This window comes from Osmerus mordax, chromosome 2 (genome assembly GCF_038355195.1).
Source record: "Osmerus mordax isolate fOsmMor3 chromosome 2, fOsmMor3.pri, whole genome shotgun sequence".
Taxonomy (NCBI): domain Eukaryota; kingdom Metazoa; phylum Chordata; class Actinopteri; order Osmeriformes; family Osmeridae; genus Osmerus; species Osmerus mordax.
In genome coordinates, this window is record NC_090051.1 from 16684673 (window position 1) to 16712405 (window position 27733).

General features: G+C 43.5%; 4 protein-coding genes across 6 annotated transcripts; 3 read left to right on the top strand and 1 right to left on the bottom strand.

Annotated features, from left to right (window-relative positions):
• Positions 1-686: 686 nt before the first annotated feature.
• On the top strand, positions 687-3672 carry eaf2 (ELL associated factor 2). The gene is made up of 6 exons (XM_067261791.1): positions 687-843; positions 1284-1378; positions 1487-1623; positions 1881-2053; positions 2171-2437; positions 2559-3672. Exons 1-6 carry the CDS (start codon positions 720-722, stop codon positions 2606-2608), a joined length of 846 nt encoding a protein of 281 aa, XP_067117892.1. The 5' UTR covers positions 687-719; the 3' UTR covers positions 2609-3672.
• A 200-nt stretch (positions 3673-3872) lies between these two features.
• On the top strand, positions 3873-9730 carry cyp27a3 (cytochrome P450 family 27 subfamily A member 3). The gene is made up of 9 exons (XM_067261751.1): positions 3873-4191; positions 4768-4958; positions 5293-5492; positions 6064-6261; positions 6632-6795; positions 6904-7070; positions 7277-7358; positions 7454-7657; positions 8381-9730. Exons 1-9 carry the CDS (start codon positions 3943-3945, stop codon positions 8537-8539), a joined length of 1614 nt encoding a protein of 537 aa, XP_067117852.1. The 5' UTR covers positions 3873-3942; the 3' UTR covers positions 8540-9730.
• An 874-nt stretch (positions 9731-10604) lies between these two features.
• On the top strand, positions 10605-20193 carry slc15a2 (solute carrier family 15 member 2). The gene is made up of 22 exons (XM_067261739.1): positions 10605-10613; positions 11118-11205; positions 11746-11887; positions 11972-12064; positions 12197-12296; positions 12441-12531; positions 12730-12807; positions 13595-13677; positions 13789-13872; positions 14173-14262; positions 14740-14784; positions 15094-15129; positions 16404-16492; positions 16824-16905; positions 16994-17116; positions 17330-17494; positions 17755-17801; positions 17926-18033; positions 18252-18348; positions 18540-18683; positions 18949-19053; positions 19547-20193. The coding sequence occupies exons 1-22, from the start codon at positions 10605-10607 to the stop codon at positions 19748-19750; spliced, it is 2103 nt and encodes a 700-aa protein (XP_067117840.1). The 3' UTR covers positions 19751-20193.
• hspbap1 (hspb associated protein 1) lies at positions 20051-27572 on the bottom strand. 3 transcript variants are annotated; one of them, XM_067261771.1, is made up of 8 exons: positions 27520-27572; positions 26907-27093; positions 26077-26261; positions 24719-24855; positions 23717-23888; positions 22676-22759; positions 22102-22212; positions 20051-21675 (listed from the first exon to the last, which is right to left on the bottom strand). In XM_067261771.1, the coding sequence occupies exons 2-8, from the start codon at positions 27088-27090 to the stop codon at positions 21160-21162; spliced, it is 1389 nt and encodes a 462-aa protein (XP_067117872.1). In that variant the 5' UTR covers positions 27091-27093; positions 27520-27572; the 3' UTR covers positions 20051-21159. The 3 variants fall into 3 exon arrangements, with proteins under 3 accessions (XP_067117872.1, XP_067117864.1, XP_067117881.1); XM_067261763.1 differs by lacking the exon at positions 27520-27572 and adding an exon at positions 27447-27509; XM_067261780.1 differs by lacking the exon at positions 27520-27572 and adding an exon at positions 27362-27406.
• Positions 27573-27733: the final 161 nt, after the last annotated feature.

A 27733-nucleotide genomic window follows, 5' to 3' on the forward strand; every position in this document is an offset into this window, starting at 1 on the left:
ACAAGTGTATACCTACATTTCATCCTATTACAGGGAATCAAGGTTGTCTGAAATATGGATAGTAGATGCCTGACTATTATCTACCTGCATGAAGGTTTTTTTTGTACAAGATAATTGTTATCTAGAAACGGAAAATAAATCTCACCTCCCACGGTGCAGATGCAATCACTTACAATTGATATCCTCAGTCACCTATACCCTACCTCAAACACATTAACACACATTCTATCTCCCTCTTGAAGTGGAATCTGGCACAATCAAGAGACAGCCCATATCATTCAATTTAATTTGAGTATTTTTGCTAATCGAGACATTATATAGCCAAATAATGTATATCATAATACATGAGTCTTCAACTGTTGTCAATAAATCTTATTGAGGGTCCCGGACCCACCGGCGCCCCTTCAATATTGCGCTATACTGATCCATATCTAAATTGATGTAAGAACAAGACATAAAGAAGAGGTAGTTAGATTACAAACCCATCTGTCAGTTATTTTTTGCGATTTCCGAAGACGAAAGCCATCAAATTGTCAACCACTTTAGGGCTTTCAACCAAAAGATTGATTGACAAGAACTTTGGTAAATGAGACGAAGGGATGTAAATGTACTGGCCAATCAAAGCAAAGCATGGGCAGAGTTTGGATGCTACAAACGAGGTAGCCATAACTAGCTACAAAGTTTTATGTGGATACCAGTGGCTAGCAAGCTAGCAGCATATGATTAGAAACTTTGTTATAATGAATGGAACAGCTTACTCCAACTTTGACAACCAGGAACATGTTTTGAAATTAGGTGAAACATTTGAGAAACAACCCAAAAGCGCATACCACACAGTGCGATGTAAGTGCCATTCTGAACTCTGGGTATGCTACAACATCTAACATTAGCTAGCCTTGCAGGCTAGCTAAACACTCGAAATCAACATTTTATGCTAGTAAGTGACTAGGCTAGTTAGCTAGCTCTAGTGTTTTTAGATTGTATATTGATGTTTGCATGCTATCAGTCGTAATATAAGTAACGTGTTAACATTATGTGTTATGTTACTGTAGCTATACACATAGAGATGTGGCATGATTATTCCTGCGATATAGTACCTAAATTAGCCCCCTAAAATGTGTTTGCTAGCTAGGTAGCCTTGGTTAGCTTGAATAATTCACTTCGATGCAACTAGCTTGCCACCTGGCGTCTAGCACGGGTCACAGTTGCATTATTGCACCATCTAATGGTAAAACCAGGGTAGCTGCACGCAATTTTCAGTTTTAATAAATGTTTTGACGCAGATGACTTCAAACCAGCGTCCATTGACACCGCATGTGAGGGTGAGCTTGAAGTGGGCAAAGGGGAACAAGTTACAATAACACTACCCAATTTAGAGGTAAGAAATATATTGTATAACAAATAGACTTTGTTAATATGTGTTGGATTATGGGAAGGTAGGCTACACAGTATTGAGTTTTTACTATTTGTATTGGTTATATCTCAGGGATCTACTGCCCCAGTGACAGTCTTCAAAGGATCCAAGAGGCCATACATGAAAGAATGTATTCTCATTGTGAACCACGACACGGGGGAATATCGTCTGGAGAAACTAAACAGCAACATTGCAGTCAAGAAGACCAGGTGGGTGGGAAAGGATATATTTGTAGTGGTACATTCAACCATATCAATTCATAAGTGGATGGAATCACATAGCGTCAAATAGTCAGTTTCCAGCCGCATCTCTCTGTAGCCTTTCAGCCTCTACTGGGCTCCTTTTTATGTTTTGTTATGGAGGTGCCACATCCATGGGTGGAAATGTGTTTTGGGAAGGAAGCAAGGAGCGATGATGTAGGGAGACTAGGGAGGTAGAATGTAAAAGCCACCGTGTGTGTTCTCAGAGCTGAGGGCAGCAGTAAGATCCAGTCCCGTCTGGAGCAGCAGACCAGTCGTCTGAGCCAGGCACAACAGATCAAGAGCGGCAGCAGCAGCAAGGCTGCTGCCGGCTCCAAGAGTTCCCCTCCCAAAGAGAAGATGTCTCCGGCCGCCTCGCCCATGGATGATATCGAAAGAGGTAACCAGCCTGCTCTCTTTGGAACCAGCAGGCCTCGTCGGCAGTTTCTGTGCATGTGCATCGTCTCAGGGTGGGTTGTTCGGCGACTTGACACCATGTTGTTGTTCCTGTCCACAGAGCTGATGGCGGAGGCGCGGGTCATGGACCAGATGAGCAGCGGCGACAGCTCCTCGGACTCCCACAGCTCCTCCTCCAGCAGCGAGGACAGCTCCAGCAGCAGCGACTCTGAAGGGGAGGGGGGGGCCCGCGCGCGGACCTCACCCCCCAACACCATCCCCCCGCCCGGGCCACCTCCCCTCCAGGGCATGCCCATCCTCACCACCACCACCACCTCCTCCCACACCCGGCCAGAGGAAGGAGGAGGCCACCTGATGAACACGCTGAGTGAGTTCTTCCTGGTTCCTTTGCTGACTAGTTAGATCGCCACTACTAGACTACTACTCGATGTGACAAAAACCTGGAATGTAGTGCCGTCAAAGTAAACTGTCCTTCCTTCCACGTGTAGAGAGTGACCTCCAGCTGAGTGAGTCCGGCAGTGACAGCGATGACGACTGAGCAAACTCGCAAGTCCGAAGACATCCGTGGCTGACTGTACTGATCTGCCAACGACCACTGTGGCCATGGAATGCTCCTCCAAGAAACCCGAAGTAGAGTGGAATCGAACTGCATGGTTGGATCTACTCTAGTCCTGCCAAATAAGACATCACTCACACCCCTGGAAACAAATATCTCCACCGCAGACATGTCCATTAGATGGCACATCAGGTTAGACTAGTATCTGTTGCTTTTTTCCACAGGGCAAGGCTGTGAATAATTAGGATATCTATAAACTGGGTGTTTTTCACAGTTTATAAAAGTGGGTGTGTCCAGTGACGTTGTTAAGAGACATATACTACTGAATTGAACAGAGGAGGTAGTGGTAATTGTCTATCATCATTCATAGAGGAGGATGCATATCAAATCTGTGTGGATTCCTATGCATTTGATGAAAGTTTTTTTAGGCTTCATAGCATCAGTGTTAAGCTCCTTTTATTTTTTGCCTTATGTCAACTGTTCAGCATCCAGGTCAATACATTCTCATGCTTTCCTTTCTGCATTAGGATTTATCAGTGTATCTTATGTGCACACTAGCAACATATCAAGGTGAATCTTTGAAGAGAGCTAGTGCAGTAGAGTTACTTGTGGAGTGACTTTTGTGATGTGATTACTTGGCTTTGTAGCTTTAAACCTGCAATACTTGAATCTGATTTGTAATTAATTTACAATATTCTCTGCAGACCAACAGATATTTGCTTAATATATTCTTAATATAATTTTATGAGTGCTTTCACTAAGTATCTCCGTTTCTATCTTGAGAAATAGGTGGAGAAAGTGTGGTAAAAATGTCTTACATTACAATGGATAGAATATTGAGGTACGCTAAAGTCGCCCTATGATAAACCACTGGGAAAAAGGTGGATGGAAATAATTAGATTTACAAAGTACATGAAAACCATTTTTCTTTAAGCATACATTTATTGATAATAAATATTGTAATTGTGTATGCGGGTGGCAATAAACATGGCTTGGAAGTAAGTAGGATCCTTGTATCAATAAAACTGACATTAAACACACATTGAAAAACCTCCAACCAATCCTAGTTTTTCGGTGATGACAACATTGGACTAAGGGATTTCTAATGGTGTGTGCAGGAATGGAGTTCAATCCTACGTCTAACGACAAAATGGTTCAAAGTTCACATGCGTTCAGATAACTTCAGGCTGATCTGGCCACATCCCCGTTCCCTCCGTTGAAAACAACAAGGCTTTCTAATAAGTCGCAGAGGGACCAGAGGCAGGGGCGGCAATAAGTCGTTGAATTTAACAGTCAGGACCATTTTATGCTCCAGAATGATTGGTAAATGTCTGTTAAAGATCGGATTGCGTGCCTGCAGTCAAGAAAATTGTGGAATTATAAGAGTCACAACGACATTGAACAATGTTAGGGACATGCGACGCGGCTCATCCACCGCCGCCACCACCGTCATAGCTGGCAACGATAAACAGAAAACCATGGATGATTTGGATGGACCTAGTTTTATGACGTCCTTATACTGGCTTTTTGGCAAAGGATATTTTCAGACAACACAACAACTGCAAGTAAGAATAGCTCTCTCTCACGGAAGAACATAATTATTCAGTACAGACAACGCACTATTGAAACAAGCTGTTAGAATTCGTATGCCTAATGGAAGGAATTGGTCAAATTTCTCCTCTGGCGTTTTTACACCAATTCAGTGCTTTCCCGACCTCTGCTGTTTGTGTTAGACATGCGTAATAACATGTTTAATCTGCAAACTATTTCCGTTAATAGCCTACGCATGACAAGTTCACACAAGCCCCTCCGTTTCTTCTACACGGAAGAGAGAAACCTTTTGAACACAGCTTCAGAAATTCAGTCAATGTTGTAGGCCATTAAAAGGGGAAGTCTATATTCTGCACTCAATTTCTTTAACGCTACATGCTTTTTATGCGAAGTCAAGGACCAAATATTTAATCAGTTGAAGAAACGAATTTGGGTCACAGTTCAATCTAGTCCATTGGGCTACGTTGTTAAATTCATTAAGATACTCCCTATTTCTCTTACAGTATGAGCACCCTTTTCCAGCATGGCCTAAGGTACAATGACATATCCATTAGAAAACTCAAAAGGTGAATATCTTTCTCTCACTCCAGATTGAACATAGCAAAATATACGGGCCACTGTGGAAATCAAAGTATGGCCCCCTGGTGATAGTGAATGTGGCCAGTGCTGAGCTGATCGAGCAGGTGTTGAGACAGGAAGGAAGACACCCCGTCCGCACTGATATGCCCCACTGGAGAGCCTACCGGGAGCTCCGCAACCAGGCTTACGGACCTCTCACAGAGTGAGTTATACAGAAGCCAAGTTCTGTGACGCTTTACTACTGGGCCAAAGCAAGCTGTGCTGTCCAGAGAAATAGGCCAATGGATAAGTATTGTTTCATGTAAAAAGCATGACATGACGTATTATTACTGTATTACTGTAACAGCTCTTCAATGGAATTTAGTCTCTAATATTGTAGCAGTTGGGTTCAATTGAACCAATCTTAGTCAAGGTCACTTCTCAGCAACACACAACAACTTTGGAATTCAAAACCTATCATATGAAAATAGTTTTGGCGAGCCCTCCCTTCTTCATCCAGGTAGATCTGATTAAGATACAGATCTGTGTGTCGGTAGGATGGGTGCAAAATGGCAAAGAATCCGGAGCATCTTGAACCCGCGCATGCTGAAGCCAAAACATGTTTCTGCTTACACCAACGCCATCAACGAGGTGGTGACTGACTTCATCGACAAGGTGGCCTGGCTCAGAGACACCAGGGGCGGTGGGGTTATGGTCAACGACCTATCAGGAGAACTCTACAAATTTGCCTTTGAAGGTAAGCAGACAGAGCTTTGCGGACTGATGTGTGTGTGCAGGCATGTATGTGTGTGTGTGTGTGTGTGTGTGCAAGTGTTTGTGTATGTGACAGGCAAAATGTGACATGTTATTTGGAACATTGAAAAAAGACATACAATTAGCACCAAAAGTCCTGGGACAGTAACCCATTTTCTGTTTTGGATTTTAACAGTTCTAGAGTTCGACAGGACACTGTAACATTTACATACATTTGCAGACTGTCAGCTGTGAGCTCATTTGAATATCAGGTTTTCTCTGACTGGGTTATGTCATTGTGACATTCACCCCAATAATTAGTTCTAAATGTATCCAAGTACTATGAGTAATCATTATAATCATAAACCCTCTTGTAATCTCTGACTTTGGGGTGTTTATACTGACCAAGGGGCTGTACTGCTGGCCTTGAAGCTTGCACAGCAAGGCTTAGCCTTGACAGTTGATTAGATAATGCAGGAAATATGGAGGGGTTGATCTGAAAACAGTGATTGGGCCGACAGATGACAAGAGAGAATAGGGCATGTAACTTGTGTTTTTTTTTTATTGTACCACAGGCATCTGTTCTGTGCTGTTTGAGACACGTATGGGCTGTCTGAATGAGAAGGTACCAGAGGAGACCCAGAAGTTTATCTTCTCAGTCGGGGAGATGTTCCGCCTCTCCCCCATCGTGATTCTCTTCCCCAAGTCCGTCTGGCCCTACCTCCCATTCTGGAAGCACTTTGTGGTGGTCTGGGATCATTTATTCAAAATTGGTAAGCAAGCTCCCCAATAGTACTCCTCCTTGCACATAGAGATTGTATTGCGAGGTTTCTATAGTTCATGGTTAGATTTCAGCTGAGCAAGCCAGGCAAATATCAAGGCCACTGTTGGAAACTGTTTTACAATGCAAAGTTCAATTTCGGTCTGATAAGTTACACAGGGTCGAGTTCATGTGTACAACATGCCATTCAGCTCGACAACATCACCATCTAGTGTTTAATGTCCTGTACTCACAAAAGAAACATCCTTGTGTATTGAACTTGTCTCTTAGTCAAGGACTACCTACCCGTATGTATTTTTGATGTCCTTTTGTGAATCTGTCTTTGCATGTTTTCATTTTTGATGTGCCAACCTCACCTCAAGCGGAGGAGCTGGTTCATCAGAAGATGGAGAACATCCAGGAGAAGATGCGTTTGGGTGAGCCTGTGGAAGGGGAGTACCTGACCCACCTGCTGCTGGGGGAACAGATGACCGTCGATGAGATCCTGGGGAGCATCACAGAGCTACTGCTGGCTGGAGTCGACACGGTGAGGGCAGGCTGGGAAGGGCTGTTGGTGGAATGCAACTAGGCTGAATTGACATAGGATATAATGAATGGAAGATAGTCTTAACCACGTAACCTTTTCCTAACCCAGACGTCCAACACCATTTCCTGGGCTTTGTATCACATGGCTCGGGAGCCTGAGATTCAGGAGAAGCTGTACCAGGAAGTCATAAGCGTGTGCCCTGGCGACAAGGTGCCCATCAATGAAGACTTCTCCAGCATGCCTTGGCTCAAGGCTGTTGTCAGGGAGACGTTACGGTGAGTTCAAAGAGTCCCCCCTATTATTTCTATTCTATTTCAATTGACATAAACTTGCTTTGAATATAGTATTCACCCGAATACTGTAGGTAACTCATGGCAAGTAATGCAAATGTGAAATTGTATAGAGTAAAGAACTTGTGAACGATTCAATCTTCTCTTGTATAACTCTCTCAGTGACTGCCCTGTGCATTCTGTCTCCCCAGGATGTATCCTGTGGTTCCTGGTAATGCCCGGACCGCAGTTGCAAATGAAATTGTGGTGGGAGACCACCTCTTCCCTAAGAATGTGAGCAAACAATACAGTTATGTCTGGAATATTTACATGTATTTGCTTAACAAGACATACAGAATACCTCTCTCTCTTTCTCTTTGTCTCCTCAGACCCTGTTCCATCTCTGCCACTACGCTGTGTCCTATGATGAGATGGTGTTTTCCACGCCCCACAGTTTCCTGCCCGAGCGCTGGCTCAGGGGGGAGGACAAATACAAGCAGCACGCCTTTGGCTCTGTGCCCTTTGGCTTTGGGATACGGGCCTGTTTGGGCCGGAGGGTGGCAGAACTGGAGATGTACCTCATCCTGTCCAGGGTGAGACCTTCACACCGTCTGGTGGTCTTTACTGACGCAACATCAGAAGACCCGCAAGATGTCACGATCATAGGCAGTGATTTAACTAACATCGCAACACCCGTTCAAATGTGTGTCGTGCTCAATTTCGAAAGGACACTTCCGACCTTAAGGACAACCCCAAAAATGTCACCCACTTTATCTCTGCATCGGTAGTTGTTTCCACCCTCGTCCTCTGTGTCTTTTCCCTGTTTACCGAGGAGAGGGTGGAGGGGAGAAAGCCAGACCTGTGTTATTATCACCCTCATCTCCTGCTAGCCCAGGAGCATGGAAGACAGTGGATGGAGGGTGCCATGCCCTGTAGTGACAGCCAGGTGACAGACATAGAGCTGCCTATATTCCCGTTAGCTTTGCTTGGCATCGAAAAGATCATGAAAAGATCGAGTAGACTTTCAACTTTGGTCGAATGTATCCCTCCTAGATTGACTCATTCGTGGGCCTGTCTGTCTTCTGGTAGAGATGTTTTAATCATTTACCCCAAGTACGTGTCAGTTAGATCCATGTGCTTGAAACGTCTCCACCACTCTATTTAATTTGTTCAGATTTATTCAAGCTCAAACAAGACCATTCATTGACATAGTCAAGGCATTTGTGTCTTTAAGTTTTCTGTCATTCATTTTGAGATCTTTCCTTTCAGATGAGGATAGAATTATATCAACTTTCTCTCTCTCCCTTTGTCTGTAGTTGATTAAACACTATGAAATCCGGGCGGATCCTGCTGGTTCAACAGTCAAGCCTATCACAAGAACCCTTCTGGTCCCTTCTACACCAATCAACCTGCAGTTTGTTGACAGGAAAGTCAAACAAGAGGAGCCAATGGTGGCAGCAGGCGTGTCTGCATGAGTACTATTAGTATTCAGAGAGTGTAATACTGTTGTTCACTTGGTTCACTTTTCTCACTTAACTTTCCCATGCCTTAACACTAATGCAAATCGGCAAATATTGTCAAAAAACGAAAATACTGCTTATATTTAAAATATTTCCTGTATTTTTTTTATTGTTTTGTATAAATAGATATGTTTAACTGTTTTAATTACTGCAATGAGTACTGCACATATTCAGACTTCTATAAAAAGGAGAAATAGCCATTTGCCTTTTTTTGTCTTACAATGTAAACTGTCTATTTTGTTAAAGATTATAGCTTTTTAATCAGACTCCAATGTTTGGGGGTTAATGTTGTCATTTTCTCATTCGAAAATTGAATTATAAAGTCACTGTAATATCTGTATGTAATCTTATATATTCTGCAAATGCACCTATCTATTTACCAAATGGAATATTGAAATAGTGTTATGTTTAACTGAATTTTGTTTCAGTTAAGTGTCTCTCTTTTGTGTCCCTCTTGTGGACACATTCGGTTAGTACTGCATGTTGCTGTCTGCTGAGAACAACTGTGGGCCAAGCTGACCTCCAATCATTGAATTTCGGGACATCCGTTTCAAGGTCAACATGTATGTATGTAATATAGATAATAAATAATAATATAGATAATAAATGGAATTCAACAAGTTTGAGTTGCTTATGCGATACGATATATCCAACAATGTCATCATTCGGCAGATGGGAACCAACTTTTTGAGTTCCAAACCTATTTATCTGGGTCGAAATGGTCTGAACGGTTCAGAATTAGGAACGCGAAACGGAACGGAACCCGTTCCATAAGTGCTGTAGATTTCAAAATAAAATGCCTTATGTTGTAAATCACAACTTCATGCGTTAGAATTGTTGTGTGGGAGTATAGGCACACCCTGCTTCATAACTGTTGTAACTAATGTATTCAACTTGACATTTATCTTCTCAAAACAGAACAGCTGCATGTTAATATAGCCTATACTGTTTACACTACATTATTATGTTGTTATAAAATACTGTCCATAAATGTGACTTAATATTGGTAAAGATTTAAAAGTATTTTGTTATCAGAATGGCAATAGTAGCAATAGTATGTCGGTTGTATTTTCTTATAGAAAAAAAGAACAGAAACATGCATCACTCAGTATCTTATGAATCAGTCAGTCAGTGTGTCTAAGAATTAATGTTTCTACTTCAGCTAATGAGGTCATCTGAAGACATAATATAAACTGATAAGTAGCCTTTTTCATACAGAAGTTATTGAAACCAGTCTTGGCAGTTCAAATGGCTTCAGTAGCCTAGTCTATAAAATGAGACTATTGGAAAGATTTGATCATTGAAAATTAAGAAAATAGATAGCGAATGGTATTCTAGGTTTGTCTCTCTGTTGGTAGGCCTACTGACAATAAATGAATGTTGTATGAGCCTATTAGCTAGCCTACAACTTATGCGGGAAACACCAGGGTTTGCAAAAGATTGTTGTCGATAGGCCTTCTGGAAATGTGTTAAGATGAAAAATTAACCGGTCTGAACGAATGAAACCAAGTCTACTTTGTTATGCACACACACACACACACCTACACACACACCTACACACACACACACACACACACACACACACACACACACACACACACACACACTTGAAAAGATTGAAAGTAGTATGCATGTAGAGTCATAGAATTATCCACCAATGGCAATGGAGATGAGGCTAGAGGCATGTTGGTCCCCGAAGGCTCATTTGTCCAGGGAGAATGAGGTGCAGGGTTGTAAGAACTCTTCATTGTGTGCATCCCTAGTACTTACTTTAGACGCATGTTTTATGAGTTCGTCCTCCGTCAACTGGAAACCTTCTTAAGCTCTGTGGAACGTGGGCCTTGAAGTGCACCACTCTTTGGTGGAATATTAACTAAAAGAGGAGCCTTCTTTATAAAAGTTTTCATTGCTGCGTCTTAAAAAACACAAGACACAGAAGGACGGACTTGGCAACGCGTCAATATCGATGTGACAAAATAAGATACTGCTTAGTCAAAGCTCTGCACAAAACACCGAAGAAATGGGAAAGGTAAATCCTATCTTTGTTACCAACAATTATTTGAGTTGGAAAACTATAAGTCAGGTTTTAATGCATCGCCTGCCTTCGCAAGAAAGTTTGAAGAAAAAAGTTTTCAGTTGAGTCGGTTCCAGATGTAAAAGGATTCTGGACATCTGTAGAAACCACGGCTGTGAAACACATTTTGCTGTGTGAATGTGGACAAAATGTTCTTAATTGTAGGGTTTGCAATCAGATTATATTTTTTCATTTGTGTTAAACTTTTGTTAAATTATATTGAAATGTTTACAGTAGTTGTAGTTCTTTTACGCAAGACATAAAGACAAACAAAAAACGTTTTATTGAACAGTGCAAATGTCTATTTCGAAGCCTTCCAAATTGAGACACACTTCACATTTCTTTGACGATGCCTAGATATGTAGTGGTCGATATTTTAACGCTGAAAGTGTTCCTCTTTATCCACAAACACCAGGAGTCTCATCTGACCTTTGTGATCCGATTTCTCTTTCTAATTAGAAACTATGTGGGACCAACTACCCCGTCAGCATTGCCTTCATTGTGGTGAATGAGTTCTGTGAACGGTTCTCCTACTATGGCATGAAAGGTAGGCTACCAAAACCAACCAGGACTCTGAAGTCAAATGATATAGCTGAAACATGCACCGTGACACAAGTCAATGAGACGATTCCCACAAAGAGACATGGACATGTCATGGGTTCACCTCAGTCACATGCTCGTAACTGTCTAACCCACATCCTTTTTTATGTCAAGACACTGTTATGAATAGGGTCAGATGTCTGAGCGGTTAGGGAATCGGGTTATTAGCGTCTGCTAAATGACTAAATGTAAATGTGAATGTAATGTAATGTAAGTCGCTCTGGATAAGAGCGTCTGCCAAATGACTAAATGTAAATGTAAATGTAAATGTAAATTAATCAGAAGGTTGCTGGTTCGAAATGACGTTGTGTCCTTGGGCAAGGCACTTCACCCTACTTGCCTCGGGGGGAATGTCCCTGTACTTACTGTAAGTCGCTCCGGATAAGAGCGTCTACTAAAGGCAATGAATGTTCTTTTCAGCTCAAAGGGAATCAACACTAACAACTCACCTCATTAACTGATCATCTTCTTGCTTTCTTTGCACCAGCTGTGTTGACCCTTTACTTTGTCAACTACCTGGACTGGAACAAGGACCTGTCCACAGCTGTCTACCATGCCTTCTCTAGCTTGTGCTACTTCACCCCCTTGCTGGGGGCTCTTATTGCTGACTCCTGGCTGGGAAAGTTCAAGTAAGCAACCCCTTTGTTTCATACAAGCCCAAGACCGTCCGCATTAGAGCGAGCTCTAATAGATGTGTGTGTGTTCATACACAGGACCATCATCTATCTCTCCGTTGTCTATGTCATCGGCCATGTAGTCAAGTCTGTGGGAGCCATCCCTGACGTGGGAGACAAGACCATACACATGTAAGCAATCTGACACACCGACTGAACAATACTATATTGTGTTGCTTCCGCTTGAATTAGATTTCCTATAGAACCGAACATTTTCTAACAAACCTCACAAGCAACATTCACCGTATTTGTGTATGTCCCTAGAGTGTTGTCTATGGTGGGCCTGGTCCTCATTGCGTTTGGCACCGGTGGAATCAAACCCTGTGTGGCAGCGTTTGGAGGGGACCAGTTTGATGAGGAGCATGTACGAGATATTTGAGTTCTGTTGAAGCACCAAAGCCCAATCATTTGTCAATGTGACTTAAATATATATATACCATGGATTATGTATATATATCTTTAATTCAAGTGATTGACATGTTGTAAACAACTGTCTCTTATCTTCCAGACCAGTGAAAGGAGGAAATTCTTCTCCATTTTCTACATGTCCATCAACGCGGGTAGTGTCTTATCTACAATCATCACGCCTATTCTGAGAGGTCAGTGTTAACAAAGACGGTTTAGACAAACCGCCTCCAAATCAAACATGGGCCTACCATGTTTGTTTGAGGAGAAAATGTGAGTTATACATTAAGCCTAACTAGCTTTCCTGATTCTAAGGAAGTTGCTCTAAACCACCACTGCGACATGAGCTTGATCAACATGTTAATGGTGGGATGCTTGTGTGTTTTCCGCAGGTGATGTGCAGTGTTTTGGTCAAGACTGCTATGCTCTTGCTTTTGGAGTGCCAGCTGTTTTAATGGTCGTTGCCCTGGGTGAGTGAGTGAGTCCACACACATGTGGACATGTGTGTCCTATTATTGACCTAGGCAGACTGTCTGTAGAGATGAAGCTTTTGGTGCAGGCCGGATTAACCAGTGGAGTTCTCGATGCTGGCTTGTGTACACGTTGACCTAGCAACCACCATTGGTCCTGTGGCCCCTTGAGTTGGAAAACATGGCGTGTTTGGTTTGTGCATGCTTCAGCTCAGCATGGCCATTGGACCATGAATCCCATATGGATCAAGAGTGGTAGGCTCCAGGGCCAGTCAGCTGGAAGGACAGGGTGTCAGGAGGGATGTGTCGAGGCCTTGATCAGCATGGAGCCAAGCCAAACCAAACAAGACGGAACTGTGTTAGAGCCACAAGTACAAGTATTGGCTTCCTACATTGGTGCTAAACTTGACTGACTTCCAAATAAAGTGTTAACTCTGACGAGTAATACTTATGTGTCAGAACTGGGATGTAGCTTGTATATGCAACCATGCTGCGAGTGAAAGATGCTTTGGTTGCATTAACAAACCGAAGCGCTTTGATCAGAGAATAGCATACATCCAAGTGGAACAGAGTTTTTTCAGAAAGAGTATAAGATTAGCCTATGACTTCCCCTTCATCCTTTAATATTGGTTAGCGTTCCAGATGGAAACAACGTTTCTTCTCTAGTCGAGGACGTTTACTTTCTGAATTGTGTTAACAGCGTTTTGATAAACACTTTCATGAATCCCTTGTCTTTCTTTGGGTCTGCTCACAGTCTTCTTTGTCATGTTTGTGTGCTTGTGTATAGTCGTGTTCATCTCTGGCAGTGGCATGTATAAGAAGAGTCCTCCTGAGGGGAATGTCTTGTTAGACGTGTGTAAGTGTATCGGGGTGAGTCAGGTTCCTCTCCAGTCACTCGCATCTTTGCAAACTTAGCACTTCTAAGATGCATGATGGCGGCCTGCAGTCACTATATCTTCCCGTGCTTCTCATGCTCTGTAGTTCGCCATCAAGAGTCGCTGGAGGAGTTCCAAGGAAGACCCAAAGAGGAAGCACTGGCTCGACTGGGCTGAGAAGAAGTACTCAGTAAGAGGTTCAGAAGCTGTGTGAATGACTCAGTAAGAGGTTAAGGAGCTGTGTGAATGACTCAGTAAGAGGTTCAGGAGCTGTGTGAATGACTCAGTAAGAGGTTCAGGAGCTGTGTGAATGACTCAGTAAGAGGTTCAGGAACTGTGTGAATGACTCAGTAAGAGGTTCAGGAGCTGTGGGAATGACTCCAAAGAGCCGTCGAATCACAACTACGGTAGGCTTTGTCATGCTTAATGTCCCACGAAAGAGTTCTAACACCGAGTCATTCTTTGCCTTCTCCTGTATGTCACCATGTAGAAGCGTCTGATCCAGGAGATTAAGATGGTTCTGAGGGTTCTAGTTCTCTACATTCCTCTGCCTATGTTCTGGGCTCTGTTTGACCAGCAGGTAACACATTTTTGAGTTTTAATTCCTGATTCCTGATTGGTTGATTATTCGAGTTCCTCTGCAGTCAATGTAACCCCCTTTTCCAGCCTATTTGATTAGTGAAACCCCCTAACAAACACCCCCTAGACCCATGCTTCTGCAGCACATTCTTCCTAAAAGCCCAATTAGAAATAACAAAGAAAACAATAAACCCTCTATCCATTCTAAATAAAGGAATGTGAATCGTTTGCCAACTCCAATACTTGGCTTTACATCAGGCCTGTTAAGAAGCCAAGTATTTCTTAACAAATAAAGGTTGACAATGGGTTACTGCTGATCTGAGCGGCTCTGATACAATCAGGAGTCTGTAACAACCATTTCATTCAATGTATTGTGTAACAGCCATCTACTTCGGTCAAATTGGAGTGTTTTGAGACAACCCTCTCTTCTCTGGTCCAAACAGTGTGTTCTGTAACAACCATATCTACTTTGTCCCAGGGCTCCCGCTGGACCCTCCAGGCCACAAGGATGAACATGGCCTTTGTGAGTTTGTGATTATAGATATATAAATACATGTCCAATTATAGTCACAATAAGTGGTGCAATAGTGCACAATAGTGGTGCAATGGAAATGATAATGTGACTGCTGAGAAGTTATCGTCACAGTTTCCTACGAGAGCCCCTCCCTGGCTTAGTAATGACCAGAGTGACACATTACTTTTAGTTATTAGTTCTAGGAATGTAAACTGTCAGCTTTAAATGTTTATGTTTAAAACTCTTTAGGTATGTATGTTTTACCTTTTGGTAAACCTAATACCTGAAGCTGAAAGAATATCAATGTGCTTGTTACAGGGGGAATCATTCGTCCTGAAGCCTGATCAAATGCAGGTACTTGCGGATTTTCTCTCTCCCTCTCTTTGACTCAACGTCACTTGCAGGGGCGTTGTTAGACATAAAACTCTACTGGGGCACAGGGCCCTATTCATATCCCTTTTTTTTCTTCCAAGTGTGCACTACTCGGCTATAGAAACTCCCCTTGCTTAACCCATTATACAACAGTTCAGGGACGCAAGTTTGATATCAGCTTTGGCAGGGACATCAATAGTTAATGCGAGCGCTCAAATTTTTTCGCATTCATTAGAGCGCAATTACAGTTTTTTTTTGCTTCATGTATTGTTTTTATGTTTTAGTCAAAATAAGATGCCTATCATTTAGAAACTTTCTTTAGTTTTGTAATGTTTTCTTAGCCTACCTCAATTCTGACTTGTGTGCCGAGTCCGACACCTGGACATCTGTGTGCGTGCTACAGTTGCTATTTGTCAAGCTCAGAAGAGCGCACTAACATGGAATTCTACGTGCATCGGTTTGTGTTTTTGGTAAAACTGATTTGATTTTACAAGCGTTGATTGGCATACTGCGTTTATTCTTTCCGGGATTATCAATCTAAATTAATGCACTGACAAATAAACTAAATTGTTAAAACTCAAACTTTAGATTTTACCGGGGCACAGCAGATTTATACTGGGGCACATGCCCCAGTAAAAAAGGTCTAACGACGCCCCTGGTCATTTGCATCTATGGTCGCACATTGCCTTGCACTGCTGCCTCGCAACAATAAGGTCCGGGTTCGATTCCCACTCTAGGCTTGTCAGTGCTCAGGGCCTGTCTGCTTGGGGTTTGTATGTTCCCCCTGTGCTCAAAATGGTTCCCTCCATAAAAACCCCAATATAAAAAAAAATCAAGTAGAACAGAAAGTAGAACAGATGATCTCCTGCCTGGTGAGCACTTGGACTTGGCCCCTGGGCGCTGAAGACATGGGTGCCCACTGTTCCTGGCTGCCCTGGGAGGAAGGACAGCAGGATGGGACAAAAGGCAGAGACTAACGCCCTTGGATTGTGTGTGTTCTGCCACTCCTTGCACGTGTCCAGATTAGGAGACAACTAAGGGATTCTTCTTCTCTTAGAGGACATCAGGCCTCTTCTTCACCCAGCCCAAGCCCTTTTATAAGTAACCAACTTCTTGTTATTGCTCTACAGGCAAAATTGAGCAAGACAGTTTACTAGTGTCTTGTCATACTGCACTAGTCTTTATGATTTTATGATGATGTTTTTCATGACTTTTTATGGAGTCATTAAGGGTGTGTTTTTCCCCCTCTCCTAAAGATGTTAAATGCCCTGCTCATCCTGGTGTTCATCCCAGTCTTCGACTTCATGGTCTACCCTCTGATAGGTCTCTGCAGAATCAAACTCACGTGAGTGGACACCTGCGCCGAGAAACACATTTATGGTGGATATTCCACCCTCTGTGACAAACCCAGTTCTTGGTAAGAGACACTTTCAGGAAAACGGTTATGACACCACACCACCAGTTCACAACTCTGCCTTATCATATCATGCAGATTAATCTGAGATATCAGATGATGTACAATGCACCCCCCCCCCCCCCCCCCCCCCACGTATCATACATCGATGTGGTCACCTCGGCTCCTCCCTGAGAGAGAAGCAACCGAATTAACCCCTGATTCGGAGCACTGGGGTTTGTGTGTGAGATAGGGTCTAAAACTGTTTCTCTTGTCACCTTAGACCTCTAAGGAAGATGGCAGTTGGTATGATCTTTGCAGCCCTGGCCTTTGGGGCAGCTACTCTTGTGGAGGTGAATGTTGTGGTAAGTCACATTTGTGGGACGCGTGAGACCTGGAGAGACATAACACCTCCATAACATGTTTACGAGTGTCGTTCACCTTCCTGACTAGAAAACCGTGGTGGAGCCTGCGCCTCGAGGGGAGTGTCTCCTGCAGGTGTATAACCTGGCAGAGGGGGAGGTCAGCATCAAAATACCAGGGAATGACCTATTCCAACCACTCCCATTCTATGAGGTAATCTTTCAATGATAAGTCAATGATAAGTCAGGTCTAGTGTCCGAAGTAGCACAATGATCAGATGTAGTTATTAGTTGTAGGATGTAGCTATGGTTGTTACTTGAATGTATGTTTGAAAACATGGTCAGTGTACATGTATGCTCACGACATGTTTACCAATGGAAAGATCAACATGACAACACTCTCTCAATCTGTGTGTGCGTGTTTCAGGACCCTGTAGGATACCAGAGGGTTCCCCTGGGGGAGCACAGTAAGAATCTCACTATACATATCAAGCAAAACAACGTCACGCATGAGTGTACAAATGCCTTTACAGAGGAGAAGGCTTACAGTCTGGTCCTGCACAGCCACCTCTCAGGATTGGAGTGCAAACTAGTGAGTTATGTTGGATCCCCTAACCATAGCGAATGACCAAGTCATACTCCAGAGTGCTACTGTGTAGTACTCAGATATATTATTTCACAAATGTACAGAACGGTGCAAAATGTTTTTCACATACATTTGTTTATTTTTTGTCTTCTGCATTAGTGTCAGTAGAAAGGAACAATGCATATAAATGTTCATGCTTGTTTAACACATTATTTGTCTTTTAAACTGGTAACTTGACTGGTAATTTTTTTTATACCACCATTTAGGTGACCGATCATATTGATAAAAACGAAAATGGAAATGCCTTTCTGAGGTAAGCATGTGTTTATACCATTTACTTCCTCTCACCTTATACAATAAAGCGATATGCCTCTTTTGCTGTTAATAGTGTCACTCAGATCGGTGGATGTTGGATATGGACTGTCTCTGTCTCACAGGTTCATCAACACTCGGTCTGAAGATGTGAACTTAACGGTGGGAGACCAGTACTTCTACGTCCCCTCTGACTACAGCATATCCGCTATCAAGACTGTGGACAGAAAAGAGTGAGTCTATTTATTGTATGTTGTTCGTCAGTACAGGTTTAGTTGTTTACTAGTCTCTGAGCAAAGCACTCGGTCCTGAAGTGGTGAGAATAAACAGTATAGCAGACAGTCAGTATATCAGTACACCAGACCATTTTTTTTGCTTAGAATTTTCCTTCTGCTTTCTCTAATCTCTCTCATCCAACCATCACCCCGCTCACTTTCGGTCCCTCTCCCAGGTACACTGATGTCAAGTGTAAATCTGGCTCAGAGGAGTTCACCATCAATCTGGGGCTGCTGGACTTTGGTGCCTCCTACACTGTCATTCTGACAGGGGTAAGTCTTTTAAAAAATATATAATTCTGACCTCCGTTTAATCCAAATTACCATAGTCTCTTGTCAACCATGACACTGGTTCTTGGAAAGAAGCCAGCTCATTACTGAGTGACAGCATTCCTAGGCAAACCTCAGTGGCTGTACCAGCAGGAAGTAAAAGTAACAATCATTTACCACCTCCTTCCCTCCAGGGTGTGGACGAAATAGTGACCCAGAAGATGGAGGACGTTCAGGCTAACGATGTCCACATCGCTTGGCAGATCCCCCAGTATGTTCTTATCACAGCTGGAGAGGTCATGTTCTCCATCACAGGCCTGGAGTTCTCCTACTCACAGGTCAGTAGCTAAGACTTTCATGATTAAATGCTCAACTTGGGGAACAATGGATCAATGAGAGCAGAGCTGGATGTTCTAGAAGAGTCAATTATAGAGTGGATGGTAGTTTGTTTACGCCTGTTGGACAAACACCACAAGCAATTGAAACTCAATAACTGTAGCCACCACTTCAACTAACACCTGAAATGTGTGTTTTAACAAGATCCAGCCCTAGGAGCTGCATGTTATCTACTGGCCTTAGCCTAACCCTGCCTTATCCCTCCAGGCTCCAGCCAACATGAAGTCTGTACTGCAAGCTGGTTGGCTGATGACTGTGGCTTTTGGGAATGTCATTGTGCTGATTGTGGCAGAGGGAGCAGGCCTTGAACAGGTAAGTCCCATGCTGGTAAAGGGTTCTTCGTCTTATCTATGTCCAAATACTTCTCATTTGAAAGGGGAAATAGAAGTTCAAACAGATGCTAGTGATATTCTTCAACAGGGGAAGGAAACTTCACTATCAAGGCTAGCTTGATGTTTTAACAGATGCAGTGTGAGGGATGACCAAGACAAGTTGGCATTGATTAGCCTAACAACTTTGTTTGGGGTCAAAATACAACATTCACTTGGTGCTTTCATAAACAATAATATTTCCTCACAATGTTCAGCTATGTAATCCTTAGTTTTTGATAAACAATAATAATAATAAAAAACATCCATCTGGATCTGGCACACACAGACATCAAGCTCTCCCAAGATGTTGTCCAGTCTGAAACATTATCTTGTCTGACGAGGTTAAATATTACGCAAGAAATCACAAGACCTAAGAATTCAAGTGTGACTTTGACACTGTGTTGGATTCACATGGATGTTGTTGTCTGTTCCAGTGGATGGAGTTCCTGCTATTTGGTGGCCTGCTGGTGGCAGTCTGTATAATCTTCTCTATCATGGCCTATTTCTACACCTACGTAGACCCGAATCAGTTGGACAAGCTGTTCCATGAAGACAAAGGGTACAACCATGATGATGGTGACTTGAAGAAGGACAAGGAAAATGAAAACATACAATTACAGCAAAGCACAAAAATGTAGCATGGTGACACCATACAGTTGATCTCTCCAGCCTTACAAAAGATGTACTGATTTGGGGAACCCTTTTTAAAACTTAATGAACCAGAAATTTGGCAACTGGATATCTTCCATGCTAAGTATGACATTAGCATATTAAGTGTCTGAGTGTGTCTGTAACTAACCAACCTTAAAATCCAATCTACCCCTTAAATCCAAACAAGGAAGTCTCAAATCACAAATCTTCTCCAGAAAGAATTGTTAGTTCGGTTAACCTGAGTATCCACATAAATCTTTTAATGTAAACTTAAACGTAGTAATATACCATCCTATATTTTAGGGGCCATTTTAAAAACCTTACAATGGACCCAAGAGAACACAATGCGACAGCTAAGACCCCGCTATGAGGGATTTAAGTTTACTGAGAAATATATTTTTGTATTCTGTAAATAAATTGTGTACACGTCTGTTATTATTCTGATGGTATTGATTATATGAGGACTACAAGTACAAAACAGATACTAGCAGGTGTGGTTTCAGTCAAGCAGACAAATTCTCTATTAATATGTCCTGTATGTTTATTTTCTATGTCCCATGAGCTTCTAAACTTTCTATTGATCATTACTTTTCAAATACATATAAGATGACAGCAATGCAAATAACACACAAGTTCTAGGGAGTTGAAATCGTATCCATCAGTCTCAAACAGCTTGCAAGATACATCAAACCACTATACCCTGGCCTGCCAGCATCAGTAGTAAAACTCTGGAATGTTAGACAGGAAATGCATATCAAAGTCTCCTAGTTCCCATGGCACCCTTGTTAACAAGCATTGCTACTTTATTTACCGGAACACTGGTTGGTTGGTTTTATGTATATATTACATATGAGATGGAATACAAAAATAGGAACCGTACGTGCTTACATTTGATAAAACGATGAAATCAGTACAAAAGCTAAAAGGTTTTTCAAATTCATAACCGTGAGAGAGTGGTTCTTGTCTTCGCTCATGGAGCTGTTCTGAATGGAATGCTCCATGGGAGAGGGTTTGCAAACACACGCTAAGCTCTGTCTCTTTCCTCCTCACCGAAATGACGGATACCTACAACCAGTAAGGATTTCTCACAGTTCATCTCCGAATCCCTAGATCCACCGATAGTTCTAGTATTTCCCTGTCAAAGACCAGGCATGCAAACAGGTCAGGGGTAAAAGGGCAAAGACTCTAATTCCAAAGAGACTCCCAGTATTACTCATTCAAAGCCTCTTAGGAGTTAATAAGATAAGGCACTTCAGCGGTTCAGGTGACTCAACAATGAATTCAATTTAATTCAATAGAATTTTTTGAATACCTTATTTCTTTCCCTGAGCATCCCCAAAAAACAATAATGTAAATAACTGACCCTTTACATAACAAAAAGACAAGATTGAGATGTTCAGGCATTGTTGTGCCTGTTCTGTCTCTCCAACAGGAGCTCAGTGACATGGGCGATGACATCTGGGTGCACCAGGCATTCTAATAGGTCGTTGGTGGTGATGGGGGCGTGTCCTAAGGCCTCTGCAGCGCCTCCGGAGTCACAGTCTCTGCCCGGGCTTCCATAGTCATCGGAACCAGAACCACATTCGCCACTAGCAGACAAGACTCGGGGTGTCTGGCCTTTGCTCGGGTTGGCCATGCAGCTCTTAGGGGCTCCGTCTTCCCAGTCGAGTCCCTTTGTTTTGGGTAGACTGTCCTGGTTAGCTGGCACCGGGACGAGGTGAGGTCCGAAGGGGATGGTGAGGGGTGTGGTGCCGCCGCGGGTCTGTCCGCTGGAGTCCCGCTTGGCCCCTCGGCCCCCGGCCGGCTCTGGGCGCTCCTGCTCAGCACCCTGGCTCCTCTCTCTCCTCTGCAGGCAGGTCTGCACCGCCAGGTTCAGACACTGCAGGTTCTCTCCATGCGATGACACTCCTTCCTGCAATGGGCGTCAAAGCCTCTTTGTGATCGATGTAGGAAGGCCAAAACAAGTATTTCATGTCGACAGCCCCACCCCCTCTCAAGTATTTTAAAACTGCATTTCTATGGGTTGAGCTTTTCCTCTGGACCCATGCCAACCGTGAGAGATGTGTCCCTGTCATCTGAGCAATTGTGAAAGACCACAAATTCTTCCCGGAGTGAACATGGCAGCAGAACTAATGTGACACCCGCAAGGTGAAGCCATCTTGGCTTTGTCAAGTCAGTTCTGGTTTCAGGCCCAAACGCTGGCCGCAATCCTTCCTAAATTCGAGGTGGATTATCCATCAAACTGATTTATTTGTACATACCGCAGTACGAATGGAGGTTAATCGAATGCACTTCCCCCATTGGGACGTAGTCTGCGGGGGTGTATGTGGAGCGTTACCTCAGTGGGGTTGAGCCAGTCGTCAGTGTTGTCCTTACTGGGCGTGGTCTTCAGGGCACAAACGACGGCCTTGGTGACGGCCTCGTTTACACGCGCTTCGTCATCCACTTCCTGTGCCGAGGAAGTGAACAGAATTGCTTTCCAGGGAACAAGAATCAGCGATAAAGACATAGAGGGACAGGCTGAGCATAATCGATTGTGTCGGTGACCTTGTGGAAGACGCCCGTTATCTGGGTGGCATCGGGGTGTCACACTTTCCGAAACACACATTTTCTCCAGCCACGGATACACATTTATGCAGCACGCACTTGTGCCCATGCACACTCACAAATCATTATGACAGGGGTATCTTTACTCGAAGGCCTGTTCATTACTCAAAGCGCACAGCACACATCATCGGGGGAACCTAAGCACTCTTAACATCAATCACCGAGGCACACGGAAAACTCCAGAGTGGAGAGAAAGGAGCTGTAATGAATTTGTCTCCCCTTATAAGACCAATTTTCTCTAAAACGTACTTAATGCCTTGTAGTTATGGCAGGTGCTGAGGGGCACGGTGTGTACATTAGCTTACCAGCTCAATCCAGGAGTTGACACTAACTGTTACAGGATCCACAGACTCCACATAGTGCCACCAATGCCTGGGCACATACAGGACCTGGGGGAAGGACATGAGAGGCGAGCTAAGGTCAAAAGGTGAATATAACGGAACCAATGTAGGATTACAACATGGAGGAAATATAGATAAATGTTCCTGGAGCCCAGGGGGAGTTTGCAGTGTCTTGTCAGTCTTGAATTACTCCGTGCTGCCTGACAAGCGGAACAGCTCACAGTTCAGGGGACAGGGGAGTGAAGCCAGTCAATAGCAGACCCGAGAGAATGTAGACCAATGAATACAAGCCAGGCCAACAGCACGACGGACATGTACAAGTCAATACCTGTAGTGGGTTGTATCCACTAGGGGGCAGTGCATGACTTCACCATCCTGCCTGTCCATCAGAGGTAAACTGATGAGCCATTAACAAAGTGGCTCTAGTCTTTATTAAACTGGGCAGGCCTTATTGATCCTCAGGCTCTTAATTCATTCCGGCTCTCTGACCTGACAAGAGGAGAGGCATGCTGCAAGGTTTGTTTGATTTGCAAAGACAGTCTTATCAATATCTGGTTTGGAGATAGCGGTGTACCATGGCAGTATCTCATCTGAGCTGACAGGTGAAATATTGCTAAGTGTCTTCATGGGTCTGCTGCGGTTGCTTTGTGACTGCTTCCCTGGTTTCTTCATACACCGACACCGAGTCTGAATAGGCAGAGGTTGAATAGAGCCGACACAGAGGGCCCAGTCTCTGAACGCATCGATTAACCTCGTCCTTTTGTAAACTCGGTGCATAGAAGACGATTCCTTTCTTCTTCTTCTGCCCTTCCGCTCTGTTAAGACGATCCCTTCCTAAAGCCAGTCAGAATAATAATAATCCTGTATTCCTTAAGCAGACAATTTTCTCCCCAGCGATGTACGGGGAGAGATTTGAACTTGCAACCTCTTTATCTGTTGTCAAATGCTCTACCACTGAGCTATACCTATCCCCAGTAATGTGGTCTGTCTGTGTAATGGTGCTACCTGTCCAGGCTGCAGGGTAACGGTGTGGGCCCTGGCCTGGGTGAAGGCAGGGAACCTCCTCAGGTCTGGCTGGAGGACGTCCACCAGGCTGAAGACGCTGGACTCCTCGTAGGGGATCCTGCAGGGGTAAAGACAAGCCGCGTCCTCCGGGGGGAACAGGGTCCAGCGCTTCCTGAACACACACAGCCGTGGTCAGGCAAAGAGACGGGCGCGTGACACATTTTTACTGACGTTAAATTAAGCATAAAATCGGAGAAGCGTCTCTTTGTTTCTTTGGTGACCTTGTGGGTATGGCTGGACCAGTTCATTTTCCAGTTAATTTTGAAAGGCATTATCAGAAAAACTAACATGGTCACTGTGCTGGTACCGGTTGACATCAATTTGTAGAAATGAATAGAATCCAGATATCCTTTAAATTGATTTTTTAAATTCTGAATACCTCACCCATTGAGATTTCAACGACCAATTACAAGGAGCAAGATGGAAGAGATGTTCTTCTGTGAAGGCCAGGCAGAGATAAGACACAAAGACAGCCTTTACCCCTTGAGCAGTCTTAGTGCTTCACAGAAAACCTTCACCTCTCAGTTCAAAACAGCATCACCTCATATCTCCAACTGTCTCGAGACAGAAAATTACTTTTGTTTTCTGAGGCCATAGGACTGCTCTGAATTGGTTCCCAAATGACACAGTCCCATCAGCACCCAGGGAAAAGGGGAAAAAAAGAGAAGGCTTCCTCAATCACCTAGGATTTTCAAGTCCTCTCCCTTCAGCCGGATCGCTGACAACCAGACCAGAGATATGGTGGTGATCTGTAGCCTCCATTGTCACCTAACCCTTCTCTTCAGCTCTAATGCTACTGGAATTGCTTCAGTCTAATTCATAGAGCAATTTCCTCACCGAGGGGAGAAATCCATTGACACCATGGGCTGCTTCAAAGGTTGGGCAACGCGTGGTGTGGTGTGTTTGTGGTGGGGGGCGGGGTTTGGACTGGACTGTATTCACCTTCCCTGCACCTGCAACACAAGGTTACATCCGTAGGTGTCCTGGTGGCAGGGGGTGTTGGCGCCCTCTGTGCCGATCCACAGTGTGCTCTCTCGACCGGCCCGGCCCGGGTAACCAAAATCAGACCACAGCACGTCCTGAAAGGACACATCCAGATGCTCTGTCAGACACCCGTGGAGCTCATCGCAAATCGGTTTGGAAGGAACTTTAGAAACACAAGACAATACTACAGGTGGAAATATTATATCTACCTGAGCAAACATGAAAAGGTGTGACAATACATTCAAACTCGTAGGTGACACGGGTGGACGTGAATCCGCTTTTATCCGCTGCTTACTTGACTGTTGCATTGTTGGCTAGCCATGCTCTGCGTGAGGAGACCGAAATACTGTCTGAACACGCTCTGTCAAACTATTTAGGCTGTCAATCACTTCCTGTCAAAATGGTGAGGAGAAAGCCTTCAGGGATTCTGCCCAGCACACTGGATAATGAATCCATTACCATATTCAGGCGACTGAAAATGATAGACTGCACAATCTTGGCTTTCAGCAACTTTTAAATGGCACTATTCATCATTTAAAAGGCCTCTGTCTGCCTGTCTCTAAGGTATGAATTTCGTCAGGCCTGTCAAAAACGCAGGTCGCCTGTAAGCATTTATTATCATTTAAGGAAACCAAAAAAATCTCGGGGTGGGCCAAACAAGAATGAACTTTCAAGTACTTACCACCCAGGGACAAAAGACAAAACATAAAAAGAAAAGAAAAACACTTTGATCAAAAGTGTCTGCCAGGAAATCATTAAAAGTTGGAGAATGTCTGCTGTTAGCAAAATGTCGGTAGCTTTTGATTTGTTACATTTTTGCCGCCGGAAGAAAAGAAATTGAGAATTTTAGAGCACCTGTTTGGCATCGACTCATTGCCTTCACAAATTGTATTTTGGTCAAATTAGTTTAGTTGATGACCTCCAATGAAATATGATATGGTGGCCTAAACCTTTCTGAAGCCACGTCGGGGTGCGTGGAACATAACATGCCACAGGGGCTCTGATTCAGTAGAGAGATCTAGAGGCGGCCTATTGGCTGTGACAAGGCCACATGCACACATCAGAGAAGTGTTGTGCTGAGTGAGAGAGGGTCGACACTACGCTAGAAACAAATTGGGTACCACTAACAAAACCTTAGAAGTTTGCCATCACATTTCATTTGGAAAAAAATCAAAGACTTATAATCTAACATGAGTTAAAAGAAAACCTGAGCCCAATTACTATTCTGCTGAAAAGTCGACATCTCAATCGTGTTCTCATTGTTGATTAGAGGTGTCATACATCAGTGTCCATTTCAGACATAAAAGATTCATTACCTCGAACATAGACGGCTGGTCTTGGAATAGCATAGCGATGTATTTGTAGTCTGCATAAGCCCAGTACTCTGAAAGAGGGTAGCCAGAGAAAAGCCCCACCTCTGGCCCAGTCCCTTTACTGGTCCAGCACAGGAACTGGTCAAGACTGGCCTCCACATATGAGCACTGGGTTTCAAAGAGAGGAGCTATATAAGAGAGAGAGATACCCAGACACATAAAGAGGGTGAGAGAGAGGAAGACAGAGGGATCAGGGAGACAGAAAGTAAGTCAAAATGCGCATTACATGAAATCAATATCACTTATGAGAAACATTTCCAGTACAATTGACAAAGATACTTGAAATGTGCTCAATTATACCCTCTGTTATCAATCATATAAATTTACGTCGCAGATGTGAATTTTTTTTGCTGTCTTATAGACAACTTCTCTTGTTCGCTGTAGAACAAGTAGTTACATTGACCCAGAACAAAAGCAAAATAACTCACAATGGCTAACCCTTTGAAAACGGGCAGTTTAAGATCTTTTTGGACGGCATCCTATTTTTTGCTTATTGATTGAAACAACTCAATGGGAATGGGTGTGTGTTAATAGTTGCTGATTTCCATTACGGTAACTGTTGCAGATAGAAGACTACTAAAATACATTTCAACAAGAGGAACAATGACAATTGTAACCATGCAAGATGAACAGTAAGATACATAATGGCTGAGTGAATTCCAATTAGGGTTACTGAGGTGGAGAGTGGATGGGATCATGACCTCATGTTCACTAGATTGTGGCTGTTACTCTAAGATGCAGAGCTGAGAGCGCACTCTCCCTCACTCACTCACTGTGTGTTGCTTGTTTTTCCCCCAGTCTGAATCGGATGTTCTTCTGGCCAAGGCAGTTTGACAGGTGGTTTGCTGTCCAGTGCAGAACTGGCCAATCACAAGTCATGTGGAGAAAGACAGCGGGCCTTGACAGAGAATCCAGGATCCTCCTCACCTCCTTTGGGCTGAAGGGCTTGGCAGCCATGACCTGGGTGACATAATATGAGGAAATGCTTGAGCCCATTGCGAGATCAATCAATTTGTTATTTCCAGTTACTTCCTCCATGCCTCAACTGACCAACTGATGAGAGACCGACAAAAACATATAATGTGCCTGTGACACATTACCCAAGCAATGGTTGTTAGTACTTAAATACCCATAAAAAACAGTCTCACTCTTTGGAGTGTAGAAAGCAGAGACCGTTACCTAAGCTAAAGTAATGTACTGTCTAAGAATGCACATTTAAGATCCCTACCAATGATAAAAGACTACATTACAATCTTTCGGTATAATACAGAAAATCCAAGAAACTGAAAGTAGGCTTCATGAAATCAACTTGCTTTAGCTGTCATATTCGAACATCGGGCTACATCCGTCAGCGAGGGAAGCCAGACACCAGGCAACTATCCTCACCAAGCCAGATGGGATTCAAAGAACTCAGTGTGCTCGCTCCTCGGACATTTTGGGGGCTCAGAACACGTGCACTGACCCGCACAGAAAGCTTTTACGGAAGTAAACAAAGCTCACGTGGTAGACTGCTTGTATTTTTCAAGATGAAACTGAGGCCATGGTGGCTCAAATGCAGTAGAAAACCCGCAGACGAATGATTTCACATAAGAACCAAAAT

What these genes read in the sequence shown, in the direction of transcription:
- eaf2 (XM_067261791.1), top strand. Translation starts at nt 720, where the DNA reads ATGATTAGAAACTTTGTTATAATGAATGGAACAGCTTACTCCAACTTT. An exon ending in TAACACTACCCAATTTAGAG is followed by an intron (nt 1,379 to 1,486) that starts GTAAGAAATATA and finishes GTTATATCTCAG; the next exon opens with GGATCTACTGCCCCAGTGAC. An exon ending in CCACCTGATGAACACGCTGA is followed by an intron (nt 2,438 to 2,558) that starts GTGAGTTCTTCC and finishes TTCCACGTGTAG; the next exon opens with AGAGTGACCTCCAGCTGAGT.
- cyp27a3 (XM_067261751.1), top strand. Translation starts at nt 3,943, where the DNA reads ATGATTGGTAAATGTCTGTTAAAGATCGGATTGCGTGCCTGCAGTCAA. An exon ending in AGACAACACAACAACTGCAA is followed by an intron (nt 4,192 to 4,767) that starts GTAAGAATAGCT and finishes CTCTCACTCCAG; the next exon opens with ATTGAACATAGCAAAATATA. An exon ending in GCTTACGGACCTCTCACAGA is followed by an intron (nt 4,959 to 5,292) that starts GTGAGTTATACA and finishes GTGTGTCGGTAG; the next exon opens with GATGGGTGCAAAATGGCAAA.
- slc15a2 (XM_067261739.1), top strand. An exon ending in CTCCTACTATGGCATGAAAG is followed by an intron (nt 11,206 to 11,745) that starts GTAGGCTACCAA and finishes TCTTTGCACCAG; the next exon opens with CTGTGTTGACCCTTTACTTT. An exon ending in ACCAGTTTGATGAGGAGCAT is followed by an intron (nt 12,297 to 12,440) that starts GTACGAGATATT and finishes CTTATCTTCCAG; the next exon opens with ACCAGTGAAAGGAGGAAATT.
- hspbap1 (XM_067261763.1), bottom strand. An exon ending in GGAAAAACAAGCAACACACA is followed by an intron (nt 26,262 to 26,906) that starts GTGAGTGAGTGA and finishes TCTCTTATATAG; the next exon opens with CTCCTCTCTTTGAAACCCAG. An exon ending in ACCAGCCGTCTATGTTCGAG is followed by an intron (nt 24,856 to 26,076) that starts GTAATGAATCTT and finishes GTGTCCTTTCAG; the next exon opens with GACGTGCTGTGGTCTGATTT.